The sequence below is a fragment of the Chenopodium quinoa genome, unplaced genomic scaffold (genome assembly GCF_001683475.1).
Source record: "Chenopodium quinoa cultivar QQ74 unplaced genomic scaffold, ASM168347v1, whole genome shotgun sequence".
NCBI lineage: Eukaryota > Viridiplantae > Streptophyta > Magnoliopsida > Caryophyllales > Amaranthaceae > Chenopodium > Chenopodium quinoa.
The window spans coordinates 22863431-22874660 of record NW_018742204.1 but is presented as its reverse complement, the minus strand read 5'-3'; the positions used below and the strand labels follow the sequence as shown (position 1 = coordinate 22874660).

At 33.1% G+C, this 11230-nt stretch overlaps 2 protein-coding genes, 1 non-coding gene and 1 pseudogene across 3 annotated transcripts; 1 reads left to right on the top strand and 3 right to left on the bottom strand.

Moving 5' to 3' along the window:
• Positions 1–692: 692 nt before the first annotated feature.
• LOC110724214 (2-oxoglutarate-dependent dioxygenase DAO-like) lies at positions 693–4679 on the bottom strand. The gene is made up of 3 exons (XM_021903626.1): positions 3739–4679; positions 1550–1865; positions 693–1334 (listed from the first exon to the last, which is right to left on the bottom strand). Exons 1-3 carry the CDS (start codon positions 4065–4067, stop codon positions 1074–1076), a joined length of 906 nt encoding a protein of 301 aa, XP_021759318.1. The 5' UTR covers positions 4068–4679; the 3' UTR covers positions 693–1073.
• On the top strand, positions 2111–2181 carry TRNAE-CUC. The gene has a single exon. It is a non-coding gene; the product is annotated as a tRNA-Glu (tRNA).
• Positions 4680–7526: 2847 nt separating the features above from the next.
• On the bottom strand, positions 7527–10360 carry LOC110689973 (annotated as a pseudogene).
• A 247-nt stretch (positions 10361–10607) lies between these two features.
• Positions 10608–10946, bottom strand: LOC110689885 (2-oxoglutarate-dependent dioxygenase DAO-like). Its single transcript, XM_021866742.1, has one exon. The coding sequence runs from the start codon at positions 10944–10946 to the stop codon at positions 10608–10610; it is 339 nt and encodes a 112-aa protein (XP_021722434.1).
• Positions 10947–11230: the final 284 nt, after the last annotated feature.

Here is an 11230-nt window from a genome sequence, read left to right as displayed (position 1 = left end):
TATTTAAATTCTAATGCCATAGTTTAAAATATCCCATTAATTTGAACACAGAACAATAACAACCAGCATAATATATATGCAACAATTCTCAATTTTTAAAAAAGTTACACAACATAAACAACCACTCAAAAGAATGATCCAAACTTCCAATCAAAAAAAAAAAATCAACTATTTTTTTTACACATAAAAATAGAAATAAATATATGTAAGTTTGATTTATCATATTTATCATACACATTAAACAAAAAAATAGTCCTACTAGCCGACATTAACAAATAGTATACAATTAATAGACATTAAAAAGATGAACAATACCTTAAAATCTCTTATCGTCGTATAAATTTGCGGTAGACTTGATAAAACAATATAATACTACTTGAAATTCCAAATTTTTGTGATTGATATAATCAAGATGAAAAATTAGTGCTTTTACTTGGTTTTTTTTTAATTTTTGATCGAAATTAGGATTTTGCGAGTCTGCGACTGTTTTCGTTCTTCGTAGTTTTGTGTATTGCTTAAATTTTCCAACTTAAAAAAAATATTTAAGTAAATAAAAAAAAACCAAATTGGATCAAAAGAAATAAGAAATAGATAAATTATTTTCAAGTTAATAAATTAGCTAGTTTGGGAATTAAAATTAATAATTAGTCGTTTTGGTAAATACTTTTGTCAAACTAGCCGTTTTGATAAAAGCTCGTTTTTTAACCATCTTTTCAAAAGGCAAGATACTAATGAAGTAGGTTAACACTTAAAAATATCAATAAAAAAAATGCAACACTTTCTTATCTATTTCATATGAGACTTAGGTTGATATCCAACACAAAGGATGCATGATCAGCATCCAGCAACCCACGACCAATTTTCTTGGTTATTAGGATACTTTGTTCGGCACTCACCCAAATTAAACAATACGATATTCCATATAATTTGAAGTTAAAATATGACAACTAAATTAGGACAGAACAATATACTTGGCACTCATCCAAATTAAATAATACGGAGTACTGTAAAAATTAATACAAGTCGTTTAACGAGGAAGAAAATAGGAAAAAATTACAAAAAAAAAAAAACATTTAAATACTCTTTGTATTGTGAAGACGTATTAATTGTAGGGCTTCCCCTGCCCGCAGGTTCTTTGACACACGAAGACCTCTTAACGCTTCAAACGTAATAGGACCGTAAATGGGAGGTTGGTCGGCATCAACAAAGTTTGGAAGTGATTCGATTACTTGGTCATGTGGTGGTGAAAGAAATGTTGCAATTGACATACGTATCCCTGCACCCTTGCATTGAACTCGATGTTGCACATTGCGTAGAATCCCGTTGCTCCATAGCTTTCATGGCACCAACAATCATTAGTCAACAATGTACGTTGGTGAAGAAAATAGTATTCAATTAAATGATCATTTATCACGTTTTTGAATTGATTAATTTTACTACTCCCTCCGTCCCTAAATTACATTCCTCTTTCTACAGAGAAAGAGGAATGTAATTTAGGGACGGAGGGAGTACAACTTATTACATTTGGAGGTAATTTAAGTTAACTTACTGTTGCAGCGTCTCCAAAATTAACAACAAGAGTTCCTGGTAAGTAATCAGCAGCAACATATTTACCCGTTTCATTCATAACTTGGAGTCCACCAATATTTTCATCATCTTGAAGAATTGTTAGAAATCCAGAATCTGTGTGGTTCTGTACTCCTGAGGAGCCTATACTTTCTGGAGTGAAGTTGTATTTATTCATCCTCAATGTACAACTCCAACCTTCGAAATTGTAATCTTCGACGCCCATGCTTTTCGCCATTTTTCTTGCCATATCGATCGAAAACTCGTACATTGCTTCAGCATAACTCTCTATTATCTCCCTGTTTGCAATCTTAGATTTAAATCATTCTCATAAATTATAAATTTCAATGTAAATACAGGTCAAGTTCAACTGATGAGCTCAAGTTCAGAACTTAATTGCCTCGTAATGACTCTAAGGTCCACTAAAATAATGTTCAGTTCAACTTAATTATTTAAGCAGTTCAGTGCTTACAGAGTATGTCAAACATCAGGAACCTCTAATTAAGATTATTATGGATCTGAGTAGTTCCAATTTTATCACTCTTCCGTTAGTCTAGTTGGTTAGGATACTCGGCTCTCACCCGAGAGACCCGGGTTCAAGTCCCGGCAACGGAATGTTTATTTTTCTTTTGTGGACTAGCCAAAGGCTATATATAATTATAGAGTTATTATACAACTACACACATTTCATAACTGCCTTATATGGAAAACAAATTGTCTCCCTTCTTGCATAAGTCACGCTATTAGTCTTAAAATAGGTTAGGTATCATGACATGCACGGTATATTTTAATTTTTATTATTAAATTAGTATTATATTCAATAAAAAAAATTCTAAAACTACTGTGAATAAATCATTTTCCAAAATATAGTTTTTCTTCTTCTTATTTCATATCTTTACAAAAATTTAAATATTGAATATCACGTGAAAGAGTTGTTTTTACTTTAGTCAAATGAGTATTTTAAAATTATGTCGAATGATTGCATTTTAAAACGATTGGTAATTATCAATTGATTATCATCTTAACAATCGGTAATTAGCGACCGTTTTAAAATCATTTGCTAATATTTTACTTTACCGACTGCTTTGACGATTGCCGTTAATAGTATTGATCACTACAAACACGTTTTCTTGTAGTGGTCTTTGATCGTATGGGTAATTTTAAATTTTCATAGACAAATTGATGTATCCTTTTTATTTCTTATTATTAATCAAAGAGGTATTTATATTCATATATTGGTTTTTTTTCCTAATTCAGTAATTATTCTTAAAAAATACATTCTCAAAGTTTGCATATTTTAAAGTAATTATATGTTGCCAAAACATATACTTATTGTAGTTGCATATCCTAAAATATAAAAGATTTACAAAAGATTTTATACATAATAATAATAATAATAATAATAATAATAATAATAATAATAATAAATTACAAAAAAAAAAAACTAAGGATACACCAGAAATTGACACCTGTCATTGATGGTGTGTCTCTTAGTTTATAGTTATTGATTGACTAGTTTGGTGCCCGTGCGATGCCCGAGTTGTTTATTTAATTTTAAAATAATTTTTTCTATCGATGTATCAAGTTTCTAAAATGTATCATTGATACAAAATTAGTAAGGAATTGATGGTTTTATAACAATTCTTGACCCGTACCCTCAACTCCTCAAGTGACTCGACCCGAAACAACCCAGAACTCGACCTGCTAATTGACAGGTTTACATACAATAATAAAAAAACATAACTTTTTTTTAAAAAAAAAAATCTATAACTTGTATACACATATGATATATCCTATGCATTAGCATGGGTGCGTTCTAGTATATTTTAAGGTCCTGTTTAATTTGTTCATCTTATTTCCACTTATTTCAAGGTTAATAAGTTCAGATAAGATAAGTTCAAGAAAAATAAATTTAGATAAGTTGTAATAAGGGTTAATCAAGGCTACCAAGTTAAATTTATAACTAAAATAAGTTCTAATAAGGGTTAATAAGTTCTAATAAGAGCTAATAAGTTCGGATAACTTCAGATAAGTAAAAATCAGGTGAGTAGAACACACCCGATCGGCCGATCATTAATTTAACGTAGTGAATTGTAAGTCATTTATTAGTGGCGTAATGAGCCAAAGACCATACAAATTACAAATAGGGGTACGTAGGGGGATTACATGTACCTTTGTTGTGAAGAAACTCGAAGCTGAGAGCAAAAGTTAGAGACCGAGGCCGACGAAGCAACGTCGAAAAGTCCCAAGGATTCATAAAGTGGGTTCTTTTCGGATGGAGCTAAGTACCCAGTCCCTGGGATTACATCTACATTCCGCTGTTTGATTTCAAGAGGAAGATCGAGCAGTTGTTCTACTACTGATTTCATTTCTCCCATTAATTTAAGGGGTATCCCATGATTTACCACTCTAAAACAACCCCATTTTTCACCAACTTCCCTTAATTTTTTTGGCTTTCTTTCAACTTTGAGTACATCTATTACTGGAATTGAGCCTTCCATGTTAGGCACGTAGTAAATTACTATACTGTGAGATTTTTTGTAACGATATAAATATAGTAATAAGTAAGCAAATAAAATGATAATAAATACTTATTTTGATGTTGTGAAGTATATAAAACTAAAATTGCCAAGTCGTGGTGAACCAATGTCTTGTGTGTTTACATAATGGCAGTTTATATAGCAATATATGAAGGAAAAAGGTTAGCCATCAAGACAAGAAATGGCCACAATAAAGGAGAGTAATTGCGACTTAATGTGTAATTAAGAGCATGCCTACCGAATTAATCAACCATAGAGTGCTAACACTCAACTATTATTGGGTAGACATTTTAACAGTCATACGTTAGTATATATATTCCAAAAATGGGCAGTCAGAGAAGAAAAACGGGTATCAAACAAAATAAGGGCCCACACCTAACCTTGTTCACCTGAATGTCCTGAATCATGGCAATTGGCACACTAAAAAAAAAAAAAATATTTAGGGCCTATTTTGATTAACTGAACTCAGCTGATCGAAGTGAACTGAATGTTTAAGAATATAAAACTAATTTATGAATATAGAGGTAATTAAATATGCAATCAATGTCTTCATTCCTAATTTCCTATAAACTACCTTCGTTAACAGTTATTTGCAACAAAGAGGGTATGCGTGGACTATTAGGCAAATGGATTGTACAAATCCTACTTTCTAATAATCATTTCAATAAATATTTTATTGACAAATTCAACATTAATCAACCATTCTTAGTCAAAAAAACACAAAAGCATATACTACGTATATGTTAAGATGATTACATGCTAAACATAATCAGCAAAAGACTTGGTTTAGAATAATGAACCTCCCTTTAATTAAATCAATTAAATCAAGGGACGTGAATGAGCCTCTTCATTATCCTTGGGACTGCTTCTAGAAATTTAGGAAAAAAGATGTCAATACAACTCACTAATATAAGCAGCTAGCTAGTTACAATCTATCGATTGAAAATGAAGTATCATATGTCAAACTAGTACAACGACATGTGTAATGTTGACTGTTTTATTTATTTTAGGGCAGAAAGAGTATAAACTGATACAAAAATAAGGTCAAACTAGTGCATCGACATATCATCACATCACATGTGTACAAAAGTTGATCAAGCAATTCCTTAAAAAGAAATTAAAACAAGAAAACTTCCTTAAAAAAAATGAGTAAAGGGTACCTTTGGTGGGGAGAAGCTTGAAGCTGAGAACAAAAGTTGGAAACAGAAAGAGAAGAAGCAACATTAAAAAGACCCAAAGCTTCATAAATTTTATGGACTTTTCTTCAATTTGGTGTGCATCTATTACTGGGATTTTTCCTTCCATTTTCTCACTCCTCTTTTTCTTTGTTTTTTTTTTTAATGCTTGGTGAGTGTAAAAAATTAATAGATTGTGTCATTTTGTAGCTGATGTATATTATATTATTATCCTTCAAAATTTTTGATTTTTTTTTCATCTGGAAAATAAAATTTGCCGAAATGTTTACCATGATCCCTAATATCCTTTAGGAGTCCAATTAGCTAGATAGAACCATCCAATTTGTCTTTAAACGACCAAATTTACTGGTTTACAACTTACACCTATTTCATTAACTCAAGCTTACCACGAACATTTATGACAACATATAATGATCATATATGGATCCAATCAGCATTATATGACCCCGAGATGTATCGCCTAAAATCTCAATGTTTTTCGACACCGAGCCTCGAAACATTCGAAATTTATCAAAAAACGTAGATATTAGCCTTCAATTTTGGAATTTTTTGACTTTTTTTCGCCCGAATATAAAAATTGCCGAAATGTTTACCATGGTCCCTAATATCCTCCGGGAGTCCAATTGGGTGGGTGAAACCATCCAATTTGCCTTTAAACGGCTAATTTACTAGTTTACAACTTGCAATGATTTCATTAACTCAAGTCTACCAAGAACATTTATACCATTAATAATGATCATATATGATTCCAATCGGCATTATATGACCCCGAGATATATTCCCCTAACTTTTCGACACCGGACCCGAAACCTCCAAAGTTTCTCAAAAAGTGTGGATATAATCCTTTAATTTTGAAATTTTTTGACTTTTTTTTGCCAGGAAATTAAAATTGGCAAAATGTTTACCATGATCTCTAATATTCTTTGGGAGATCAATTGGGTGGGTGGAACCATCCAATTTGCCTTTAAACAACCAATTTACTGGTTTACAATTTGCACCGATTTCATTAACTCAAGCCTACCACGAACATTTATGACAACATATAATGATCATTTATGATTCCAAACGACATTACATGACCCCTAGATGTATCCCCTAAAATTTTATTTCTTTTCGACACCGGGCCCCGAAACTTTCGAAATTTCTAAAAAAACATGAATATTAGCCTTTAATTTGGGAATTTTTTGTCTTTTTTTTGCACGGAAATAAAAATTTTCGAAATGTTTACCATGGTCCCTAATACCCCAGGGAGTGGAATTGTGTGGGTAGAACCATGCAATTTGCCTTTAAACGACCAATTTATTGGTTTACATCTTGCACCGATTTCGTTAACTCAAGCCTACCACGAACATTTATGACAACAAATAATGATCTTATATGGTTCCAAACAGCATTATATGACCCCGAGATGTATCCCATAGAATTTCAAGACTTTTCGACACCGGACCCCGAAACCTCCAAAATTTCTCAAAAAGCGTGGATATTAGCCTTTAATTTTGGAATTTTTGACTTTTTTTCGTCTGGAAATAAAAATTGCTTTAATGTTTATTATGGTCCCTAATTCCCCCCGGGAGTCCAATTGGGTGTGGAACCATTCAATTTGCTTTTAAACTACCGATTTACCGGTTTATAACTTGCACCGATTTACCGGTTTACAACGGCCAATTTTATTAATTTGCACCGAACCCAACTTGAACCGAAATTGACTCAAACCCGTTTTAACCCGTCAAAACCCGAATTTAACCCGACTTGTTACTAACCTAACCTGAATTCAACCCGACCCGTTCTAACCCGACCCGAATTTAACCCAACCTGTTACAAACCCGACCGAAATTAACCCGATTTGTTATTGATCAGACCCAAATTTTACCATACCGATTACTTACCCAACCCAAAATTTCAACCCGATCTATTACTAAGCCGACTCGAAATTAACACGACTTGTTATTGACCCGACCTAAATTCAATCCAAATTGTTCCTGATCTGATTTCAAATCACCTTAAATGCAATTTAGACCACCTTATTATTGTTGATCAAAGCATTTTGTCTTGGGATTACTTTTTCTAATATTTCCAACATTAAATAGTTCCTTTTATACTTCCATGTAGACAGGAATAACAGTCTAGATGAATAGATCAAGTTCCATGGTGAAATCTTTAATCAATACAAGTCCTTGAACGAGGAAATAGGTTAAAACTAGGCATATATAGAACATCTTAATTCTTAACTACTCTTTGTATTATCAAGACGTAGCAATTCTAAGACTTCCCCTGCATGCAGCTTCTTTGACATGCGAAGGCCCCTTAACCCTTCAAACGTAATGGGACCGTAAATGCGAGGGTGCTCAGCATCAACAAACTTTGGAACTGATTCGATTACTTCGTCGGGTGGTGGTGAAAGAAAGGTTGCAATTGATATACGTATCCCTGCACTCTTGCATTGAACTTGATGTCGCACATTGCGTAGAATCCCGTTGCTCCATAGCTTTCGCAGTACCGATGCAACAATCATTAGCTAGCTAGTCAATTAAACAATGCCGATAAAGAAGAAGTATTCAAGTCACACACTCACACCTAAATGATCAATTGTCATGTTTTTGAGTCGATTAAGATTGATTTTTGTTTCTTATTTAGAGAATTTAAAACATAATATGTTGGAACGTGTGAGTATATCTAAACTAGAATTTATAAAATTGAGAAAAACTACCCTAAATCCAATTTTTAGGTATCAGAACGTATTGTAATCAACTTTTGATGATTAAAATTTCTTTACTAACTTAAGACTTGTTTTGATTAACTGAACTGATTAAAAACTGAACTGAATTTAATTAAACTAAGCTGAAATGAATTGTGTATGAGAAAAGAAAATTAGGAACTGAACTAAACTGCAATTAAGTTAAAGAGAACAAGCCCTTAGACTATATCAGTTTCAAGTAGCACTGTCAAAACGGTTTGACAGTTCCGGTTCGGTTCGGTTTGAAATCGGTTCGGTATTAAATCAGGTCGGTTTAAAATCGGTTTAAGTGTATCGCGGGTCGGTTTCAGTTCGGTTTAAATAGTTATCAGTTCGATTCGGTTTCGGTTTATTATTGAGCGGTTTTAATTCGGTTCGGGTTGTAAACGGTTCGGTACAGCTGTGTTGCGGTTTGTTAACGGTTCGGTGTAAACGGTTTTTATACCGATTCAAACAGTTTTGGGTTAGAAACGGTTTTGAGTTAGAAACGGTTCGGTTCCTTTTCGGTTCAGTTTTATTTTGGTTCGGTTTGTTAACGTGTTTTCCTTTTATACGATTTAGCGTTATTCGGATCAGTTCCATTTCACGTTTACTAAATTATGGTTCAGAACGGGTTTTTTATTTCAAAAAGTCGGTTTTTATTCGGGTCGTTTAGATTCGGGCAGTTAAACAATTTTGGTTTGAAATTTCATGGTACTTGCTAACTAACCTTTTGCTGGTTAACAAGTTTTATATCAAGCCGAGACTTCATCACTTCATATTTAGGCATTAGGCATTATATTATATACAAATTCTCATCGATTTTAAAAATACATATCATGTTATTTTCAAGTTTAGACATACTGATGTTACTAGTTTATTACGAAGTAACGTAGATTATAAAAGTTTAGTGTATTAATGAATTAATATTGTTTTACTATCACATTATTAACTACTTCTTATTCAATCATCTAATTGATGTGTCATAATCATGATTTGATGAGTTATTGTGAGATCGAAATTACAGTTTGATTTATAGACAGTTCGGTTTATAAACGGTTCGGTGCAAACGAGTTGCAGTTTGTTAACGGTTCGATGTAAACGGTTTTTACCTCGGTTCAAACGGTTTCGGGTTGGAAACGGTTTCGGGTTAGAAACGGTTCGGTTCTTTTTCGGTTCGGTTTGTTAACGGGTTCGGTTCTTATACGTTTTGACATTATTCGGATCGGTTCGGTTTCGGTTTTACTTAAATACGTTTCGGGTCGGTTTTCGGTTTTATAAAATCAGTTTTTAATCGGTTCGGTTCTCATTTGGGTTGGTTGGTTTCGGGCAGTTAAACGGTTTCGGTTTGAAATTTGACGGCACTAGTTTCAAGGTGTTTTTTCTAGTTTTATGCTACATCAATTTCAAGCGTTAGTTCTAATTTTGACTTTTACTCTAATAGAAGAGAAAATAAATGAAAAAAAAAAAAAAAACCCTAGTACTTGAATGATCTACTTGCAAATTCTAAAATAAATTTTACTAGAGCTTAGGTTTTGTACGGTTGCTTATAAAAAATGGAGCAATTGGAATTCTCGTGGGTTTGAAAATAAGGGGCTTGTTTGGTAGACCCCAAAAAGTAAAAATGTGAGAAGCGTAAAATCATAGTAATTTTCAATTCCCACAAAACATGGGAATTTAATTACCAAGGTCCCTTGGTAATTCAAAGTTCTCATGATTTATAAACACCCATATTTTTTCCTTCAAAAAAAAAAAAAAAAAAAAAAAAACACCCATATTTTTTTTTTATATTTTTTTGACGGGAAATACTGATATAAAAACCAAACAAGTTGAGTAAATTTCTAAGAATTTAATGTGGATTTTAATTCCCATGAAATATAAATGACCATAAAAAATTAATTCCTTTGTCAACCAACCAAACAAGCCGGTGTATTACGTTTGGAGGTTAAAGTAAACTTACCGTTGCGGCGTCTCCAAAATTAACAACGAGAGTTCCTCGCAAGTGATCAGCAGCAACATATTTACCGGACTCATTCATACTTCAAGTCCACCATCATCCTGAAGTATTGTAAGAAATCCAGAATCTGTGTGATTTTGTACACCTTGGGAGCCTATACTTTCCGGAGTGAAGTTGTATTTATTCATCCTCAATGTACAACTCCATCCTTCCAAATTGTCATCTTTCACACCCATGCTTTCGGCCATTTTTCTTGCCATATCGATCGAAAACTTGTACATTGCTTCACCATAACTCTCTATTATCTGCCTGTTTGCAATCTTAGATTTACAGCCACTTAATTTTCTCACGAATTTATTTTCAACTAGTTATGATTCTTAAAGGTCCACTAAAGTTATGTTCACTTCAACTTATTTAAGCAGTTAAGTTTTAAGTGCATACAAATTAAAATGTCAGAACATAACATACGTCCGGATTATAAAAACTTATTGTGATTAGTCCCATTGTTTTCACTCTTCCGTTGTAGTCTAGTTGGTCACGGAATTTTATATTTTTCGAATGTGTATGTCATTTATTAGTGGTGTGATGACTGATGAGCCACCAGGACAATACAAATTATAAATGGGGGTGAGGGATTACATGTACCTTTGTTGGGGAGAAACTCGAAGCTGAGAGCAAAAGGTAGAGACCGAGGCCGAAGAAGCAACGTCGAAAAGTCCTAAGGATTCATAAAGTGGGTTCTTTTCAGATGGAGCTACATACCCACTCCCTGGGATAACATCCACATTCTGCTGTTTGACTTCAAGTGGAAGATCATGCAATTGTCCTACAGCTGATTTCATATCTGCTAGTAATTTAAGGGGTACCCCATGATTTACCACTCTAAAACAACCCCATTTTTCACCAACTTCCCTTAATTTTTTTGGCTTTCTTTCAACTTTGAGTACATCTATTTCTGGAATTGAGCCTTCCATTTTAGGCACGTTGTAATAGATTGTGAGATTCTTGTAAAGATATTAAGACTCAAGTTTAATGTACTACGTACGATATCAATTTTGTGAGGCTAGAATTGGATGTTCCAATACCCTTTTTTTTTTTTTTTTTTTTTTTGTACCTTCTGCCTTCTCCTACACACGTGAACTAATTCACATTCGGGTCATTTTGTGGCTTGTTAGTCTCATTGGCCTGTCGGTAACTTGTTAGGAATTTAGGATGATACATTTGGCTGCATAGTAAACATTTTGCTCGCAATAGTTCG

Bases quoted from the DNA above. Each gene is read 5' to 3' on its own strand.
- LOC110724214 (XM_021903626.1), bottom strand. From the start codon at position 4,067: ATGGAAGGCTCAATTCCAGTAATAGATGTACTCAAAGTTGAAAGAAAG. The intron at 1,866-3,738 runs GTACATGTAATC...GATTGCAAACAG, and splicing joins CGAGTTTCTTCACAACAAAG to GGAGATAATAGAGAGTTATG. The intron at 1,335-1,549 runs GTAAGTTAACTT...GTGCCATGAAAG, and splicing joins ATTTTGGAGACGCTGCAACA to CTATGGAGCAACGGGATTCT.
- LOC110689885 (XM_021866742.1), bottom strand. From the start codon at position 10,946: ATGGAAGGCTCAATTCCAGAAATAGATGTACTCAAAGTTGAAAGAAAG.